General features: G+C 35.1%; 1 protein-coding gene across 9 annotated transcripts in view; it reads right to left on the bottom strand.

Moving 5' to 3' along the window:
* The window catches only part of Myo9a (myosin IXA), a 195,800-nt gene that overhangs the window by 105,707 nt on the left and 67,698 nt on the right, over nucleotides 1-22,395 (bottom strand). For all 9 annotated transcript variants that reach the window (XM_085844683.1, XM_085844685.1, XM_029481617.2 and 6 more), the window contains 7 exons: nucleotides 18,846-18,943; nucleotides 16,613-16,739; nucleotides 14,331-14,420; nucleotides 11,821-11,937; nucleotides 8,412-8,546; nucleotides 2,414-2,535; nucleotides 335-476 (listed from right to left, as the gene is read on the bottom strand). In XM_085844683.1, coding sequence (XP_085700809.1) covers nucleotides 335-476; nucleotides 2,414-2,535; nucleotides 8,412-8,546; nucleotides 11,821-11,937; nucleotides 14,331-14,420; nucleotides 16,613-16,739; nucleotides 18,846-18,943 — 831 coding nt within the window. The remainder of the gene's footprint in view (nucleotides 1-334; nucleotides 477-2,413; nucleotides 2,536-8,411; nucleotides 8,547-11,820; nucleotides 11,938-14,330; nucleotides 14,421-16,612; nucleotides 16,740-18,845; nucleotides 18,944-22,395) is intronic.

Raw genomic sequence — 22,395 nt, 5'->3', positions numbered from 1 at the left:
ACTAAAACAACCTACTAGGTTTATCTACAGAAGGAAACCAGCAGAAACATTATCTAAATGGTAATATACTGAAAAGTAGATCTCGATTCTAGTTCTATCCTTACAAAATGTCTTCAAAGGCTACTAATCCAGAGCCTCCAAAAACGACAAGAAAGGGTAGCATGCCAGAAATAGTAATGATACACCTGTGATACACCTGGGGGAGAGTTGGGAGTGTAGTTATGATCAGAAAACAATGTTTACATGCATAGAACTGTCAAAGAATAAAACATGTTCTATAGTTTACAATACACACCTCTGCTCTAAAACCATATTCAATAAGAAACTTACTGACCTTTACTCCATATTTTACTTTTCCAGCATAATGTTTTATGATAAAAGCAGGCTCCATCACAGCAGGAAATTCAATGTAAGAATTCTCTTCGTGTTGATGTTTAAACTTGTCAAGTAATGTTTGGTTTGTAGCCTGTGGAAAGCTGAATTGAACAAATTATGTGAAAGATACAGTCTTTTATAAGGCATAATATTAAAGCACATTATGCGGTCTAATATACTATACAATTAATGAAAAGTTTTTACCTACAGCATCTATTTTTACCTACAGTATCTCTTCTATTTTTTGTTCATCCCCAGAAATTTTCTATAAAGTTGAGCTTAAAGACCACAGACTAACTTATCTGGGAGGACATTACAAAACATGAATTCAGGTTGCTGATGGATACTGTTGCCTATTTTTTTCTCATACTCACAGTGAGGATAAGCACCAAAAAAAAAAAAAAAAAATCAGAACAGACAGATTTGATAAACTTATAATTCGGGCAAAAAAGATCACATTTCAAGTTAAAGCAAAGAACTATTTGGCACCAAGTGGATTCCATGGTGATAAGAAGCATTGCAGGAACTGGCTAACTTCCAGGACACTGAAGGCTCACACATATAAAAGAGATTATTCAAGCAGAGCCTTCTACAAAACTGTTTCCCCAAGAATTGATTACCCATGACTGCTGTCCAGGTACTACAGCCAAGAATAAGCAGGCCCAAACAGGAAATTTTGCACCAAATGAAGTTTTTAGTGTCACCCACATAATGAAGGTTTTGCAAAGATATAAAATATGAGTTGTGGGATTATGAGAAATTCTACCAGATTTCTCTTAGAAAGTTTAATGTTAAAAAAAAAAAAGTGTATCTGAAATTTTTATTCATTTTATTTTTTTTCATTTTTTGAAATTTTTATTTTATTTTTTTACACTCCATATCATTCCCCATCCCCCCCATACACCCTCTGACTGCTCCACATCCCATACCTCCTCCCCACCCCATATTTTTCCTGTATAAAAGTTAATTCAAAGACTAACAAATAAGATAGTTTAATGGGTAAGGCATCTGCTTCCAAGCCTGAAAACTTCAATTTGATATGGAGGATCCATGTGATGAGAGAAACTCTTCCTGCATATTGGCCTTTGACCTCCATATAAACAGAATAGCACACACACATACTTAACCCTCAAATAAAATAAATAAAATTTATTTATTTATTTATTTATTTATTTATTTATTTATTCAATTTAAAGACTGTGTGAATTATTACATCCCTGTGATGTCAGCACTCAGGAGGCAGGGAAGGAAGATCTCAACTTCAAGAGCAGACCAGATTACGTAACAAGACCCTGTCTACAGGACAGAAAAGAGGGAGAAATGGGGGGGGGGGAATCTTTTTTTAAAAATGTGCATCAGGATGTGACCAGTGTTAAGTTTCCAATTATCCAGTGGATGGCTCTACATCCATGCATATTTGAGCAAAATTACATAGACTTAATGGATAATCAAAACAAAACAACAGCTAAGTGTACACTCTTTAATTCCAGTATCTGGGAGGCAGAGGCAGTGGATCTTCCATGCCAACAAAAAAAGTGGGGAAAGAGGACAGGACATGAAATTTGGAATGTTAGAGGTAATATGGAAGGAGTTGGAGGGGGGAAAAAGGGTAGATGTAATCATATTTCATTGCATAGATTATGAAGTTCTCAAGAATAAAGAAATGAGCATCAAAAGATTTAACATCAAATTTTCTAAGAAAAATCTGGAAAAAAATTGTTCAAGAGTAAAGTACAACCTATTACACAAAAATGTATTTTTTTCCAGACACATACAGAAAAACCACAAGTCTTTATTTGAAACATTATCAGAACACTTTCGCTTACTTAGATATAAGCTGGTTGGTGGTACATGCTTATACAACTAACACTGGGGAGCCTAAGACAAAGGGCTGCTATGAGTCTGAGGATACTCTGGGACTGCAGCAGCCCTAATTCCAACCTGACCAGAGTTACACAGTGAAGCTCTGTCACAAATAAAGGTGAAGCACTCAAAAAGCATAATGGTCAAATATGAAAATGAAAAGCACTATACTCACTTGCTTTCTTCATCCAAAAGATGGAGCAGTCCTGTTGGTTTTTTGCTAATAAGATTTATACAACAAGTATTATCAATATAATCTATGTTATGCCAACTGATACCTTCAGTTCTATATTCCTCCTAGAAAAAACAAAATATCAACTTATCATATAGAAAATAATAACATATGACAAAGTTTTAAGTAAGGTGCGGCTACATGTGGTTTTATCTAAACCATCTAACCTATGATTCTGATCGGCATGTCTGTTTCTGTACATGATTTTTGTTATTATGACTCTACTATAACTTGAAATCAGGTATAGTGGTATCTCCTTCATTATTCTTTATGTTGAGGACCATTATGGCTACTTGGAGTCTTTTACACTGCTGTATGAATTTTAAATCGCTTATTTCTGTGAAGAGTGAATGTTGGTGACTACAATGAATTTATATCCCACTTCTAACAATATGGTTATCTTTACAACAGTAATCCTTCTAATTCATGATCATGAAAAATCATTCCATTTGTGGGTGCTTCCAGTTCCTTTGTACAGTATTCTCAAGACCTCGCTGTACAGGTCTTTCACTTCCTTGGTTAGGTTTATTTTAAGGTATTTTTCTTTCATCTGAGATAATTAAGAATGGAATTATTTTCCAGACTTATTTTGCTGACCATTTTCCAAGGTTTTAGGAGCAATCACATATTCTTAACATGAAAATTTTCTAATAGGTTTAAAATTAACTATTAACGTCAGCTACACCCCCACAGCATGTTGGTTAACTGTGGCTAGTTTCTAGTCATTCACCATTTTTTTTTTCTTCGAGACAGGGATTCTCTGTGTAGCCCTGGCTGTCCTGGAACTCACTCTGTAGACCAGGCTGGCCTCGAACTCAGAAATCCGCCTGCCTCTGCCTCCCAAGTGCTGGGATTAAAGGCATGTGCCACCACACCCGGCCTCATTCACCTTTTAGACTATTAGGCATATTTACTTATTAGTTTTGGTTTTCTGGAGGGAATTGTTTGGCAGCAGTGTATGCTGAACTTTGGGAATCTCACACATGTTAACATGGGGATGTATAATATGTCCCCAGCCTTAAAGGGAAATGTTTTTTTCTTTTTTCTTTTGGTTTGTTTTTGTTCCTGATTTTGAATACAGGGTTTCTCTGTTTAACATTGGCTGTGCTGGAGCTTGTTCTGTAAACCAGGCTGGCCTCAAACTCAAGAAATCCACTGGCTTCTGCTTCCCAAGTGCCAGGATTAAAGGACTGTGTCACCACCACCTGGCTTGTAATTTTATTATAGTATTAAAATATGTGTTAATATTTGGGAAGCTGACCTTTGCTTTATGGTCCAAACTAACACAAGCATTACTTTTGTAAATATGTATTCTTCAGATAGGGTTCGATATTCTACATATCATTTAGTGGGTCTCAATAACCAGTTAAGTCCAAGGTAACTGTCCACATTGATATGCAAGGCAGAGAGCAATGGATACCCATAAAATGTTAGTTAAGTTGTTCAAGATAATAAGTTAAAATACCCCATTTATAAGCTATATTCCTCATTATACTTTTATTAAATTTTGCTTCATGCATTTTGAAGCTATTTTATCTGGTACCTGTAAATTTGGGACTGTGCATTTACTTTAAAAAACTGTTCTTAGCATTATGAGCTATTTCCTTTTATACTTAGTAATAAAGCTACAAATAGTTTCTGCTAATGTTCAATAAACCTTATATGCCTTTTTACTTTTAGCTTTGGGTATAATGTTTGGACTGCCTCTGATAAACTGTTTGCTATTCATCAATCTAATGATTGTTAGATACTAAAGCAATCAACTCATAAAAACTGAATGTGCTCACTGGTACCTTACTATTTCTTCTTCCACTCAATTATCCTCTTTCCTCAGCATTCCTTCTCATTTTGTTGCCCAGGTCTTCCCCTAACGCTGAATTACACATTAGTGCCATATGCTTCAGTCTTGGGCAGTTCTTCTATACTTCCTTGTTATTGTTTGGATTGCTTTGGTTATTTTTGCTTTACTTAGAATCTACATTATTTTGGCAAATATTTCATATTTACTTACTATTTTGTGGATATTCTAGAAATTATAACATGCAGCTTTAACATCAAATAATACAAATAAAATTTTCTATAACTTACAGTTAATACAGAGATGTCACAACTTTATGCATATGCGATTGTGTGTATTTAAAGTCTATTTAAACATTATAAAATTCCATTTCTGACAAATTTAGTAGAATAGCAATTTCACTATTTTTCCTTCAATTTTTAAGTTGTTCTATAATAAGAATTATGATAGGAATATAACTAATACACAGGCCTAAATAATGAGCTTTACTTTTAAGGAAAATATCCTACTGTCTTCTGTCTCCCATGTTTACTCTGAAGAACTTACTACTGCTACACACACACACATACAGAGAGAGAGAGAGAGAGAGAGAGAGAGAGAGAGAGAGAGAATGAATGAACAAACGAACGACCAAATGAACAGGGGTTTTGGGGGAAGAGGTGACATGTTCCATAGTGAGGATTGTTGGTTAGACTCCAGACATGAAGTCCCTTGAAAGAGAACTGAGGTTTTTTTGTTGTTTGTTTTTGGAAGTATCCATTCCTTCAAGCAAGCCTTATAAGATAATATCTAATACTTTTGGAGTAACTGAAGGAATTCACCTAGTACCCAAGAGAACAAATCCTACAGAAATATAAAGGATATGGCAGGTATCTATGGTGAATTAACCCCTGAACAGGCTTAAAAGTATCTGAACCCAGTCAGTGGTAAGCCAGGGACATTCCTGAGCCCTCAGTTACGACACTGCACCCTTGGCACTCCCAAACAAGCACAAGGATTGCATTTTACTGGGGAAAGGTGGAGACTGAATCTGACCTGAAAGCTGCATCAAGCTCCTTGCCCTGAACAGAGCAGGTTAGATGAGGCAGCTCAAGAGATATAGACCATGACAAGCTGAGTCCACACTGTTGTAAAAATATTTAATCTCAATCCAGGATTTTTACCCTCCCTTTGACCACTTGGTTTGTGAGTAAAAGATACATTTGACCTTTGTATTTATAATGAGCCTCAATCAGCACAGAACTGGGTAGATATTTATCCTCTATGCTATTATGTCTATTTCCTATCAAATAATTTTTATTATATAATTTACCATGTTTTGTCTGGGCTGCTCTTAGCTCCAACTAGCTGACTCATATGGCCATTATTTTAAGATTCTCAGCCCAATGGGAGGCTTCTCTTCGCTCCACCTTTCTCATGGTTTTCTCCAACACTAAACTCCACATTGTGTCTCTTCTGACCAGCTACTGGCTGCTGCCATCTTTATTTACCAATCAGGAAACTTCAGGGGCAATGTCACATAGCATCACCTGGGTCTATGTGTGGTCTCTGGGAGCAACCAATATTTAACATAGCAAAAGACCAAACCTGAACAATTTTTTTATCTAATTGAAAAGGCTCTTTTTCTTATAATAATAAACATACAATACGAACAATTATGAAAATGATTAGGTATAAGTTACATTTAAATGTCCAGTCTGTTTGTATTTGGCAACTTAGATAAGGTATTTTACCATCTATTCTATCTTAATGAGTTTAAAGTTTTATCTATATCATTTATTATTTTAACCTGTATTACCATTTTAAAAACATCTTTTTACACCTAGAACATCTTTTTAAATCCTAAACAGCATAAGTTTAATTGTAAGACTGTAACTCTCTAGTCTTTAATCCCATCCGAGAATTGAGAAGGTATAAATATTATTTGAGTATGCAGGAAGCATAGGAACGCAGTTTCTAGGATGCTGTAGCTCTTTCTCGCTTATTTTATTCCTAATGGATACCATGCCCTCTGAGTGCACTAAGCTGGAAGTTAACAGTGACCATGGGTTTCTACTTTGCTCTTTGAACCCTTATCACTGGCTCAGAAACCTTTAACCAAAATAGGGAAATGTTTTTAGAAAGAAAGCAACCTTCAACTTCTGGGCTCCTTACACAGGTTTGTTCCTTACAGACTTAGGTTTTCACTTATCTGAAAGTAAACCAGAACAAATGATGCCTGAGACAATATGTATCTATCCATGTTGACAAAAGAGGAGTTAAAGATAACAATGAAACATTGACATATATATACATATACATATACATATACATATACATATACATATACATATACATATACATAAGAAAGTAAACCAATGCCTTAAAGTTCACTCTTTTTAGTTTTTTTGTTTGGGATTTGTTTTTTGTTTTTTAGGTTTTTTATTAGGATGTGGAGTAGAGTGGAGTGAGGAAGACTATCCTCAAAGACAATGGTAGTCTGACACCACCAATCTGCCATAAAACCAAAAATTGTTAGGTACAAACTCCTCAGTAAGATTCCAAAGCTCCAAACTTTTTGTTTTCAGAGCTTACCACAAAGCCTGACATATGTAATTCAATTGTCATTCAATTTACTAATAAATCAGTGATGGTAAGGGTAATGTAAAGGAAAGAAATGGGCAACATTAAAGTCTAACATGAGCATTTTCAAATATCAGACACCTTTCAGTTTGTCTTTTATTCAACATGATTCTGAATCAATCACCAAGACTACTTCAATTGACCTAAGTTCGACCTAGAGAATCTCCACATTATTCTCTGACTTCCATACACTCATATCACTATGCACACAATTACAAACAATCACACACATAATTAATTATGTCTAAAACTTCAATTATATTGAATACTTTAAGCATTCATCAAAGTAGCCAGCCCTAAAACATTTTACACAACTACCCTTTACAAAAAAACCAAAAAACAACAAAACCAGCCAGAAAGGTGGTTCAGTAAAAGGATCTTGCCACACTCTTAATGATCTGAGGTCAATCCTTACAACACACATATGTAGAGGAGGAGAACTGAATCCATGAATCCAGGAGGTTTTCCTCTGACCTCCCTTCACCAGTGTGCCACAGCACATGTCTATACATACATACACACCCATACAAGTGTATGCACACATACACACACAAATAATAATAAATTTTAATTTTTAAGTCAGCATATAGAGCAATAAACTTTACTATAGAATTTATATACATACCATTATACTTTGTAGATGCTAGCTGGTAGAAATTTCTTTTAAATTATTCAGTAGACCTACTAATTATTTTGGGTTTTGGATTCACTTTCCATTAGTTAGCATTTAAGTTGACTGTAATAAATCTTGGTATAGTTGCCTATGTCATTACTAAATAAACTGAAGTTCTGGGTTATAAGCTGGGTCTAAAACTGATTTCAAACTAAATTTGGAGGAAAACCTCACATCTTTTGGGTCCTCTTCTCATAATAATTGTAATAAAAACTAATTGTCATCAATCTTAAGATTCTCATAAGAAATGCCTTTGTGGTTTTCTTGGTTTATTTATTTTTACTTTTTAGATTTATTTTAGGTGTATGAATGTTTTGCCAGCAAGTATATATGTATGAGAAGTTAGAAGAGGGTGTTAGACCCCTTGGAACTGAAGTTACAGATGGATGCTAGGAACTAAACCCTGGTCATCAGCAAGAAAAACAAAAGCTCTAAATTGCTGAACCATTATCTCCAACCCCAGAATACACCTTTGCATCCACACTCTGCTCCTTAAGAGTCTTTGATCTCATTTAAGAAGTGGAGACCAAAGCAGTTAAATAAATACTAAAGATAGTAAGTGACCACACTCAATAGCAACAGATATACAACACCCTTAAAAAGGATGCATTAAAAAAGATGCAAGATTCATCCAAAGATACATGTAAACAAACACAAATTAACAGACACATCTGACAACTATTAAAAAAAAAATCTGTATAATATAGCTGAAAAGCTCTGCTCTGATTTGTCATTTCCTTATAGTGATATGACCATGCACTGTCTGAATCAAAATGCAGGCTAGAAAACAGTTATGAAATTGATTCAAAAGTTTAAGCAGGAGGGTAACTATATATTTAGATACTCACTTGCTCCAACTTAAAGATATGCTGATTAAAGTAGTGCTGTAAACGTTCATTAGCAAAATTAATACAGAACTGTTCAAAACTATTGTTTTCATAATCTTCAAACCCAAAAATATCAAGAACACCAATGGACAAAGTCTGTAAAACAAGAGAAATTTAATTTAAAAACAAGTCTCAACTTTACTTATATTACAAGTAGTAAAATACTCCTTTCTGTAACAGTTCTGGTTCTATCCAGTATTCAAATAATCACTGATGTAAATCACCAGAAAAAGCCACTGTAATAAGAAAATATATTTCATTCTAATTTTGGAAGCATATTTAGGGGCTAGAGAGATGGCTCAGTGATTAAGAAAACATACTGCTTTTGCAAAGGACCCACATTCTTTTCCCTGAACCACATCAGGTAACAGAAAAATCATAGTGACTACAGCTTCAGGAAATCTGATACCTCTGGTATTTGTGGTATTGAATACACACATGCATACACACACACACACACACAAACACATGCATGTATAACTAAAAAATAATTCTTAAATTTAGAAATATTAACTGCAATATACCTATATAATTTATTAGAAATATATTTTTGGTTTTTTGTTTCTTTTTTTGTTTTTTTTCCAATTTTTTATTAGGTATTTACTTCATTTACATTAAATATAAGGATATTTATTAATCACTGGACTTAAAACTGAATGGATTTTTAGGAAAACTGACTTGTGACAGATGGTTAAACATGTAAAATGGCAATCAGAGCAAATTTTATTTTCCTGTTACAGTGGTTATCATATGATAATTTGCATCAGTGTTTAACAGCTCTTCTCAAATTTTAAAATAACAATTAGTTATCAAGAACTGATTAAAGAGATTAGATTTTTAGGAGTAAGGGGGATGAGGGAGACATCACCTTAACTCATCAATAGCAGTGAAGTTGTATATTCTTAATTATCTAAGAACTCATAATTTAGTGTCTTAAGGTTAATAGGCAAATTAACTTGAAGTAAGCTTTGTTTCCATTGTAAGGATTTCTTTAATAAGACAAATTTGAATATATGTAATTTCTGCACTACAGTATCAAAATAAACAAAGGACAGGGTGAATGAGCTATTATCTTAATTTGAGAGAGTCAAGAAATCCCAAATAAACTGAAACATTCTTAAGTCCTATGATAAAACAAAAAAAAAAACAGGTTATGAGAAAATCAAAAGGTTATATAAGTCAAAGATCAGCAAGATAAAATATTTCTGGTTATGATAAGAAAACTATGCAATTCTTAATTTGGTATCAATAATGATTAATTTTGCAATCAGCATTAAATTAGTAGGTATCCGATACAGCTCAGCAGGTAAAGACACTTGACTCCAAACCTGACAACCTAAATTCTAGCTGCAGAATCCACCTCATGGAAAGAGAGAACCGACTCCCAGTTGTCCTCTGACCTCCAGACAGATACAAACAATCAAATAATCAATCAACGTAAAGAAAGGAAAAACAAAACACTCTAGAGTCAGAGGCAAGAGGAATGTGAGTCAAAGCCAGCACGAGCATCATATCGATGCTGGATCAAAAAATGAGTAACGTTGAAAACCACCATTAGCTCTGAAAGGGAATTAGCTCCCCACACCCCGCTGGTACTAACAGACACAGTAAGCAAACTATTATGAAGAACATGCAGGACATTTTGAAAATGTATCAAGAGAGATTTACTTAATTGGGGCTACTGAAAAATCTAGATACATAGAAGGAAATAATGTCCTTCACAAATAAGTTCACTGAATATTAAGACTGAGATATAATTTTATAACTATGGAACTACTTGAACTATAAAAAAATTAAAAGAGTCGGGGCTGAAAAAATAACTTAGAGGTTAAGAGCACTAACTGCTCTTCTAGAGGCCTTAAGTTCAATTCCTAGCAACCACATGGTGGCTCACAACCATTTATAATAGTTTCCAGTGTCCTCTTCTGATTTGTCTGAAGACAGTGACCTTGTATTCATAGACATAAGATAAATAAATAAATCTTTTCAAAAATATAAAAAAATTTTACCTTGAGTCAGTAGGAGTAAACAATAAAAATAACATTTTAAGCAGATTAAGCAAACTGGACACTAATGGCTATTAAAAATTAAAACGGACCTGAAATTATTAAAACTATATGTATATAACCCATCACATTAAAATAAAATCCAGAGACGGTGTGGTAGCATATACCTATAATTCCATCACTCACGAGGAAGAAGCAGGAGAATGGTCAAGTCATGCCTAAGCTGCAATATCTTGCCTTAAAAATGCAAACAAACAAAAGGCAGGGCATAGGACACATGCCTTTACTCCCAGCACACAAGAGGCAAAAACAGGTAGATCTGTTAGTCTCAGACCAGTCAGGCCTACATAGTGAGCTCCAGGACATCCAAGACTATGTAGACAGACCCTATTTCAAAAAGTAACAAAAACAAAACAAAAGTTCCAGTTTAAAAAAATTCTAAAAGCATAATACTAAATATTTTATAAACTTGGGCTGGAAGAAACCTTCTTACATAAGTAAATGTGTAAGTGAAAGATGATAAAAGAATGACAGAATAGATGAACAGAAACTTACAGCATGAGTATTTAAAAAGTACTTAAGAGAGAAAAGAGTATGCATCAAACTAAATCTCCAAAATGTTCACAATAGCTCCTAAGAAAGAAGTAGAAAGATAAAATGCAACCGAGATATAAATAAATAATACAGAGGAGAAACAAGATTAAGAAAAACATGACAAGTGTTTGGCTTTCATTCCCAAAAAGCAGGGCAACAAATGGGACAGAAGGAAAGTTTCTCTCATTAGCTCATCTAAGGTAAAAATCACACTGTTACAATTACACATACACACACACACACACACACACACACACACACACACACACACACTCCAGACAGGATTTCTCTGTGTAACACTCACTGTCCTGGAACTCTCTCTGTCAGTCGACCTGCTGGCTGGCCTCAAACCCAGACATCCACCTGCCTCTGTTTCCTAAGTACTGGGATTAAAGGTGTGAACCATCATGCCCAGCTAGTATTATACAATTATTAAAATATATCATGATATAGTCCAACAAATCTTATATTGAAATGTATTTTTACAGAAATCTATTTGAAGAGATTTTATATAGAAAGCAAACACTGAAACAATACAAAATCTGATTTTGTTTCTATTTCTACTTTTAATATACAACTCTGTATATAATGTTCATAGCATGTAAATATATAGAGAACTGGTGTGCAAAGACACACAAAATGGTTAACCTGAATAGAAAAATAAATAACTAAGTTGATACAACTCTACATAATTCTATCCCTTAAAAGTTCAAGTACTCACCAGTTTATTAAATAGTCTTCAGGTAAAATATAATACAACAGATCTTTACCTTAGTATCTTGTTCCAAATCTTTACTATTCAGAAGTGCATGATTAATACGAAACACTATCCAGTCAAACAGAGCACTATATAAAGACTTAGCCATGGAGTTTCTCACTGTCACAGCCTACAAAACACAAAGAGAATCATAAGTGCAAAGTGGAATGGTAATAATTTCACTAAGATACAGTAACAGAGGCTAAAGAGATGGCTCAGAGGTTAAGAGCACTGGCTGGCTCTTCCAGAGGTCCTGAGTTCAATTCCCAGTGATCACACGGTAGCTCACAAGCATGTATACTGGGATCTGATGCCTTCTTCTGTCATGTAGTCATGACAGTAGACAAAAGAGTACTCATATATATAAACAAATAAATCTTAAAATTAAAAAAAAATCCACACACACCAAATTACCAAATTAGTCTGTACTTATAGCCCTGTAACTTCTACCTTATGCTATACTCTCTAGTCATTCCATATGCAATGCAGTCTGGCCTACCATATCCATTTCTACCATGTCTCCCATTATTTAAGTCATTACTCAGTCTTACTGGTCATATCAAATAACATTTGTTTTTCCTTTAATTAGCATATCACCACTCTACACAAAAATCATCTTCTATCATAGCTTCTGGTCTTATCTTCAGTGACTAGCATGGCTCTCAAATATGCTATTCCCTACAGACATGCTGTGCATATTTTCCTCCCTGTGACAGTTAATATTGACTACTAGCCTGACTAGACTTAAGATGAGTGAGATGTTAGAAATTTACACCTCTGTATGTGTCCACAGGGGCATTTTCAGAGATAATATTATAGGAACACTAATGGAATCAATAATTAATTCCACTGATGGATTTATGAGAAGTAGGAGAAGTATAAAAGGTGCCTAGATGGGGGAAGTGGGTCACTGGAGTGTGTCTTGGGGATTATATCTTGCCCTAATCCTTTCTTGCGATATGCACTGATTCTTAGCTGCCACAAATAGCTTTGTTCCCACCATGGGTTTTGGTGGGTTTTTTTGTTTGTTTGTTTGTTTGTTTTTTGTATTTTTAGGAAAAGAAAAAGAAAAACAAAGAATTTAGTAAGAAACAAAAAGGATGTTAAATAAACTTTAAAAGCCTGGCCAGCAGTTAAAAAAAAAAAAAAAAAAAAAAAAAAGGAAATAAGACAAAGTATGCTGAGCAGCAAATGACTAAGGAAAACTAATAAGGAAAAAATAACCGCTGGGGTGAGATATTGCTCTCAATTATAATTCTATCTATCATCTGTTTGCCCTACAATATTAAAATGAAATAGAATAATTAAGAGGGGCTGGGGATTTAGTTCTGTGGTAGAATACTTATCTAATATATACCAGATCCACAGTTCAATAGAATGGAAAGATAAACAAAAATTAAAATCCTCGAAGAGGGACTGGAAAGACTGCTCAGCGGTTAAGAGCACTGACTCCTCTTCTAGTGGACCTGGACTCAGTTCCCAGCACCTACAAGGCAGCTCACACATGTCTGTATTCCATAGGCACTGCACACATACGTTACTAAGACATAAATGCAGACGAAACACCGAAACACATAAATTAATAAGTATATTTTATCAAAGAACCTTGAGGGAAAAAAATGAAAGCTTACTATTTAAAACCATACCAAGTCTCTGCTACAGAGAGGTACTCTGCAAATTACCAAAGGAGAACTGTAAACACCAAGCTAGCCACAAACCCTTGGATCTACACTTGTATCCTGCCTGCAAGATATGGTAGGGCATTGGTGGCACAAAGCTTGTGGGTTAACCAATTTTTGATTTGACCTACTCCACAACATGGAACCCATACCTACCCCTGCATGAATGACCAAGAACTAGAAAGCCCAGGAACCTAGGGTAAACCAAATATACTGGTCTTAAAAAACAACAACAACAAAATCAGCCATCATCAGTACTTCCTTCTGCAGCAGATGGAAATAAATACAGAGACCTACAGCCAGACACAAAGTGAGAGACCTTGGAACACTCAGCCCTAAATGAGATGTCTTCATCAAATCCCTCCCCGTGGAAGAGGAGGCAAAATACTGTAAGAGCCAATGGGAACGAAGAAAAGAAGGTACTCTAAATCAGTATGAGCAAAGCACACATGAAACTCAGAGACTGAAGCAGCATACACAGGGCCTGTACCAGGTCTTCTATGGTCTTCAGGTTTGTGTTTTTATTGGATTCTTAAGTATGCAAATGGGTGGGTTTCTGATTTTTTTAAGCCTTCTCTTGGGCTCTTTTCTTGCTGCTGGCTTGTCACTTCAATGTGACAATTTTTGTTTTGTCTTATTACATCTTAATATGTAAGTAAATATAAAGTCACGCAAAATTTTAAGCTTCCAAATGTATGGAAAGCTCATAGTTTTCCTAGAAAATATTTTAATTAATACATTTTACCTAATGTCATCTTCACTTTTAAAAAGGGGAAAGGAAAAACCCCCTACAAACTCTATATTCTAGAATATTCAAAATACTTTGCATACAAGAAAATCATACCTCTGCCAGTTTATATGGTAAAATAAGCTTTTCTCCCACTGTCACCGTCTTCCTTGTAACTAATGCTTCAAATAGCATCTCTTCTTTAACCTAGAAAGCAGAATAATATATTCAATATGTAAGATTTATGAGAGAAAATGACTTATATTGAAAAGCTAAGTAAAAAAAATACTTTAATGAAAGTCAGAAATATGCAATCAATATAAAGAAATGCAAAGAAAATATATAGGCAATCCTAATAATGACTAAAGTAGAATTTAAGCATATCACTAATCCATAATTCCTCCACCTAAAATGGATGAAAGGGTAACAAATGGTTTCTTTTCAATGCATGCTTCCAAGTGAGTATTTAACTCTAGAGAGCTTGTCTAGCCTGTAAAAGGTCATGAGTTCTCACCAGCTATCACATACACGTATGTATGTATGTATCTACACACATGCTTTTCTAGACTTCACAATCTAAAGATAAGACAGACTAAAGGATAGTAGCACTCCTTATATTTGAGGAATACTGAGTGAGTATATATGTTCCAGTATATTTTTAAATATGAATATTATACTTTGAGATAGAGATGATTCTTTGTTCTTACTCTTACCACAGAAGTCAATACTATCCTGTTTATTTATGACAGGGGCTCACTTTGTAGCCTAGACTGGTTTGGACTTCTGAGTGCTGAGGTTCCAAGAATGTACCATCAACACCTGACTGAATTATTTAAAAAATGAATAAAAAGCGGGGACTGGTGATCAGTGGTTAAAAACTTGCCCTTGCAGAGGATAAGGTTTCAGTTCTGATTACCCATGTAGTGGCTCACAACCATCATAATTCCAGTTCCAAAAATTTTGACATCTTCTTGTAAACTTCTTGGTCAATCAGGCACACATGTGGTACACATACATACATACATACAAGCAAAGTACTTATACACATAAAATAATTTTCAGTACAAAATATTTGCTGTGATGTGTGCAGGTGTGTGAGTGGATGTGTATATGTATACAGGTGCTATAGAAGACAGGAATCAATACTAGGTATTTGTTTATTTCTGGACATCAGATTTTATTTTGTTTTGCTTTTTTGTTTTCTGAGACAGGATATCTCTATGTAGCCTTGGCTGACCTGGAACTATGTAGACCAGGTAAAACTCACAAAAGATCCATCTGCCTCGTCTTCCTGAGTACTGTGATTTAAGACATGGCCACTATACCACATTCTACCTTATTTTTTAAGGCAAGGTCTCTTATGGAACCAGAGCTCACTGACTGGCTGGCTACCCTGATTGTCCAGTAAGCTCAGGATATTTGGCTTTCCTGCCATCCTCCCCCACATTTACCTCCCCAGTGCTAGCTTTACCCTAGATTCATGACAAAACCAGCTTTTCCTTGAGTATGTGTATCCAAACTCAGGTAATCATGCTTGTATAACAAGCACTTTAGCAGCTGGATCAAGGACCTCAACATAAAACCAGATACACTGAATCTAATAGAAGAGACAGTGGGAAAGAGCCTTGAACTCCTTGGCACAGGGGGAAATTTCATAAATAGAACTCCAATGGCTCATGCTCTAAGATCAAGAATTGATAAATGGGACTTCATGAAACTGGAAAGCTTCTGTAAGGCAAAGGACATAGAAGACAAATCAGCAACCTACAGATTGGGAAAAAATCTTCACTAACCCCACACATTCACTTCATCTGTCAGGTGAGACAGCCCTAAAAGAAAAATACTAATCTGATAGGGGTAAATCTGGAAAGATGAAGAGTTAGCTGGAAATTACAACACACCATAACTCTGAGAAGAACAGTGGAAAAGAGCCTGATGTACAAAGAAGCAAGGGACCTGACCTTTAAGTCCTCCTCAAGCCATTCAAGAAAAAAAATTGGTAGTTTTACCTATTCTCTCTACTCACCAAGATACCCATCTTCAAATCAAATCATCTAACCACAATTTGAAAAATCTCAAATTGAAAGACCAACACTGGCATGTGCCCAGGACATTATACAATCAAGAGTGGAATACTCATTCTAATCAAATAACTGAGGGATTATATGTATTGGGAGCAAGTGAAGGCAAGGAAGAAAACACAGTCCTCAGGATCCTGGCACACTGACAAGTAAGGCAAGGATCCAGAGAGATTCCAACTTCTGGAAACATTATTTTAAAATAGTATCAAATAAATTAAATTTTAAGTAAATAAACCCACTTACAAGTTGAAGGATATATAAAATAAAAGTAAGACATTACCCAGTATCTAAAATAAGAATTGAAATCAAATGACTCACTTCTAATAATTCTGAGACAATGGGTAGTACTTCAGGATTACAGATATCAATAGAGTCATCCCGATAGGTCTTCTTTTTATATGAGATATTACCCAAATGTAGTATTGCTGAGAGCAGAGAGAAAATCCTATGAAAATAAAAGCACAGATTAAAGTTTGCAGTGTGCATTCTCAAAGTTCATTCCACTCCAAAATCCAAAACAAATTCACCCATACAAAGTATGAAGTATTTAATCCTCACAAAAGATTAGTAATTTTAAACTTTATTATTTAAACTGTATGTTAAATCTTAAACAAATTACATGTAACATGAATCTCACACACACTTCAAAAACTGTTCTAAAATCGGCTAGATATAAAAGTGTCTAAGGATCTAAACTCCATCTCTCACGTTTCCATAGCAAGCACTTCAATCCAAGAAGCCATCTCTCCAGTCCTATCAACAGTTTTTACATTTTCATTCTGTTTATATTACCATGTATAAAAACTTTGGTTTTTTTTCTGTTTTGTTTTATTGCTTGATTTTTGAGGGTGCTGCTGCCAGGGATTGAGTCTAGGGTCTTGTGTATGAGAGGAAAGCACTTTTATCATGGGGCTACATTTACATATCAAGAAATTTTAAAATAAGAGAAAACATGAAAATATGCATGTAATATTACATATTACATATAGACATCTATAACTTAACACTAAAGATCAGATATAGAAAGTAAAACGCTGTAATATAGTAATATAGTAAAAGTAGTAGTTTTTAAGTTATGTCTATGTACAGCATCAAGAAGCTTCATGAAGTCCTCAATTTATATGCAAATGTTTATGAACATACATATTTTTTTTAATTAGGTATTTTCCTCATTTACATTTCCAATGCTATCCCAAAAGTCCCCCATACCCTCCCCCCCACTCCCCTACCCACCCACTCCCACTTTTTGGCCCTGGCGTTCCCCTGTACTGGGGCATATAAAGTTTGCAAGTCCAATGGGCCTCTCTTTCCAGTGATGGCCGACTAGGCCATCTTTTGATACATATGCAGCTAGAGAATAAAGTATTTTAGCTTTCATCAGTTTCTCAAAGATTATATAGTGAAAAGGGAGCAGGAGGACACTCAAACCTTTTTTTTTAAAGATTTTTTTAATTTATTTTTATTATATGTAAGTACACTGTAGCTGTCTTCAGACACCCCAGAAGAGGGAGTCAGATCTCATTACGGATGGTTGTGAGCCACCATGTGGTTGCTGGGATTTGAACTTCAGACCTTCGGAAGAGCAGTCGGGTACTCTTACCCACTGAGCCATCTCACCAGGCCGACACTCAAACCTTAATATGACTAAGGCAATAGTGATGCCATTTATAAAACTGTTCAAAAGAACCAAAGAATATAGAATGACTGCTGTGAAGATAGCCAACTATTTTTTTTTTTTTTTTGATGGAGCTGAGGCCTGCTCCACAGGGGAGAAAAATACATGACTAATACTGTAGCCATAGCCAAGGGCCCAGGAAATAAGCAGTCATAGCCCCAGTAGAGGGACCCACTACCATTATTTGATAAAGACTTTCTGTCAAACTGCCTTCTAAATATATGTTATACCCATAGATTAGCGCTGCTGTCAACCATAGTCAAAGAAGATTCTTTTGGCAGTGTGCAGTCAATGCAGAGACTCATAACTGGTCAAAGTGTTAAGAATAAGTAACTATTGAGGACTGCCCTAAAGAGACTTGTATATAAATCCCACAGTGCTCAGAATATACCATAGAAGACAGGGTCAAGAGCCAAAGAATGGAGAGGAGTGCTGCAAGATGCTGTCTTCTGAACATTACATGGTCACTGAACTTACCAACTCAGAGAATCCATGGTAACCTGCAAAAGACCTGAGCAAAATCAAGCTAGTGAATAATCTCAGCATGGGTAAGGGAAGTATTCACAAGGCTCCATTCCTAGCAGAGGAGTTATTGGAATTTGGTGGCTACCGAGGGAGAGGAAGTCATCTTTCTTCAGATGTGACTGCAGGTAGGCTCCATGCCTATGCAAGCAATACTAATTCTATTCGTTGGGTTATAGAAGGAGGAAAAGGAAGCTAAAGATGAAATAATAAAGATGTATACATGTATAAAACCGTCAAAGAATACAAAATGTTTTTAAAAGAACTAAGATGGAGATCTCTTACAGACACATCATGTTTTGTTTACTACTGTAAATAATAAAACTACAGTAAATGAAAAAATTTAAAACTCACTGTCTTCGTGTCTTGGGAAGAAATCCTACCATTTCCATGGCCAATTGTAAGCGTTCAAAATCATGCCTCAAATCTTCTCCCTCCACTGTGAAGCAATCCTGCTTAAGACAAGAGGTGGAAGAAAATATATATCATGTTTACTTGTTAAAAACAATGTAAGCCACTCATTAATTTAAGTAGGACCCTGTGTAAATGCAAAGTAAAACTAACAGAATATTTAAATATAATCAGACCCATTAAACCTCTCTTCTGAGTAAAGATAAAGTAAACATACCTACCAAATATTAATAGTACTTTTTATCTTCCCTTAACAATAACCAGCTTAGGATGTCAAAAGAGACAAGTTAGAAAGCTAACAGTATTTATAAAATATGTATGTGGATAGCAAGTTTGATTTTAATAGCACTCAAAAGTAAGGTCTTGAATTAAACACACACACACACACACACACAAAAATAGGATAGTATATGGTTGAGAAGTGAAGCCTAGATTTATATAATATAAACCAGTTGATGTTATAGTAGGTATATAAAGAAAATATAAGAATAGTAAAAATAAACACACACACACACCATAATGATCATAAGGGCGCGGAAAAGCATTATGTCAAAATAGAAGACCCCTAGAAAGCATTATGTCAAAATAGAAGACCCATAGAAAAACATGTCACATGAATCAGTAAAAAGTTATTCAGGGGCTGCAAAGACCACTTAAGAAACCTTGCTGTTTTTCCAGAAGAAGCAACTTAGTTCCCTGTGCTGACATCAGGTGTCTAACAATCACCTGGAACTCCAGCTTCAAGGTATCCAATGCTCCTTTCTGGCCTTCATGGGCACACATTCACATATACAAGCACACACACATACACATAAATAAAATAAAAATAAGTATTTTTTAGTTGTTATGGGATGGCAAGATAATTCAACAGAAAAAAGCACTTATCATTCAAGCCTGACAAACCTGAACTCAAACCACATAAAAGTAAAAACTGATAACTTTTTTTAAAAACCCACATACATGCCTGACACCTGTGTATCCACATTCACACATCAAACACGCATGAAATAATAATAATAAAAAATATTTTTTTAAAAAAATAGCTTTAGCTGGCATAATGACTCTGAAGGTTAAGGGCCCCTAGTGACCAGCCTGATGTCCCAAGTTTGATCACTAGAATACACAAAGGGAAATGGAAGAACTAACTCCACAAGCTATTCTTTGACCTCCACTCCTACACAGTGGAATGTGCACTGTGGCACACACAAACATGCACCTCCACACATATGTACAGACAATACATAATATATAATATATAATATATAATATATAATATATAATATATAATATATAATATATAATATATAATATATAAAAGTTTTAAATTATATTTTAAAAAGTAGATATGAACGCCATAATCCTAGACCTAGGTAGGTAGGAGGAGGAGAATGAGGAGTTTGAGGATGGCCTCAACTACACAGAGAGTTTAAGGCCAGGTGGAAGAAAGAATATGGTTGTTGAGAACTATATTTACATTAAACATTTTATGAGCCGGGGAGATGATGCTGACATTAGGAGTGCTTGCTACTCCTAGAGAAGACTGGAGTGCAGCTCCCAGAACTCACACTGAATGTTTACATATATATGACTCCAGCTCAAGGGGATCTGATGTCTTCTGATTTTTGCAGGTACTCACATGTACAAAGAGATAACCACATATACACATGTACACAAAACAAATCTCATGAAAAATTTAAAATGTGTGTGTCTGTGTGCATATATGGATATAGTAGCATATGCCTATAATCCCAACACTCCATATACAAAGGCAGGGGAATCACAAACTCTATGCCAGCCTGAACTGTAGAGCATGATCCCATCTCAAAAAAACATGAAAGGTAACAACTAACCAAAGAATGCTTTTTAGTATAACTTTTGCATTTCAGCTCAAAAAACAGTCAACAGTAATATTACATACACAATCCCTTTACATGTTCACATACCACTTTATAAAGAGGCTATCTAAAACATCTCAAACTTCAATTTATTTTTCTTTATTATTAATCATTTTATTTGTTTACATTTCAAATGATATCCCCCTTTCTGGTTACCCCTCCACCAACTCCCCATTCCATCCCTCTAGCCCCCCTTCCCTTGGTCTTCAATTTCCTTTTTAATGCCTATCTTCCTACCAAATGATACATTAATTATTCAACAGACAAAAGAACTCATTTGTTTTATTGCAAGCATCAAGTCAGTGCTGAGATCAAATTGCTGAAATAAATGCAGGGGGAAAGGGGGTTGAAAATAAAAACAGAAACTGCCAAACAATCAGACCCTGACTCAGCGGGACTTGATTTCAGTAACCTCAGCAAACATTTAGAGTCTAACTCCTAATGATCTACGCAAATAGCCAATTGGAAGACGACAGATATGTGAAGTTTACTGTTTAACAAGATAGTGAAATATGTCTATCTACTAACATATGGAACCCACATTCTCAGAGGACAATACTCCTATTGAGACTGTCTCTTATGACAATGTCATTTTCTTGAATAAATTTTCTGTATCTCTTCTGGTCTATAAATACTTTCACTCCCATAACTTCATGTACAATCACTGAATCACATACTGAACTACATGACCTTGAGAAATAAAGTGCTTCTTCATTTTGTAAACATATTTACAGAGTATCTACAACATGTTCAAAAAAACTACTAGGTATTATGATTTGACAATTATATCTTGAAACAAAGTCTAAAATTAATAATTTGAGTTTAGAACACTAATGTATTTTAATTTTCCATGTGGAAAGGTACACATGCACACTCCAAAAGTTTAAATAATTTTCTTTGGCCTGCAATAAAGTCTTGTTTATTTGTGCTTTGTTATTTTTAAACAAACAATGCATACTTTCTTATATGTGGATACTACTTTTAAGATTTAGACACATACGTTTCATTTAGAATAACCTCAGAGTTTGGGTACCTAGTAATGAACCAGGAGGAAAGGAGAATCTTCCAAGTAAGGGCAAACAGAATATAATGTTGTAAGGAGTTAGTTAACAAGGAAACTAGAACAGAAGGGTTAAAATGGGAGGTAAACAAGAGGCCAGGGTAAAGAAGAGAATATGGGAATTAAAAACTAACACTGAAAGCCCTTTGGAATGCCATATGGAACCCTACAACTGTAGAAACTTCTTAAAATATATACATAAAGAAAGGAATTTAAATGAAGAAACCACATAATATAGGAAACAATACACCAACTAGACATTTTAAGCCACCAAGTAAAGCCCTTAGTGCCAGGAATGGGTTACATCTTATTGTGCTAGCAAAAGGGGTCCTACAGAATCTCCTCCCAAATATCACTGGCTATTGTCAAGGCTATTGATTATACTCCACAACCTAAAAATAGCAAGGCCCTATTGCTGAAGACACCACTTACTTACACCAGCAAAAATGGGAAAATCTTCGGGCGTGGTAGCTCAAGCCTTTAATCCCATCACTTGAGAGGCAGAGGCAGGCGGATTTCTGAGTTCAAGGCCAGCCTG

This window comes from Mus caroli, unplaced genomic scaffold (genome assembly GCF_978045245.1).
Source record: "Mus caroli unplaced genomic scaffold, Mus_caroli_1 scaffold_11, whole genome shotgun sequence".
Taxonomy (NCBI): Eukaryota; Metazoa; Chordata; class Mammalia; order Rodentia; family Muridae; genus Mus; species Mus caroli.
Note: the sequence above shows the minus strand (reverse complement) of the source record. Positions and strands in the feature narration are given on the sequence as shown.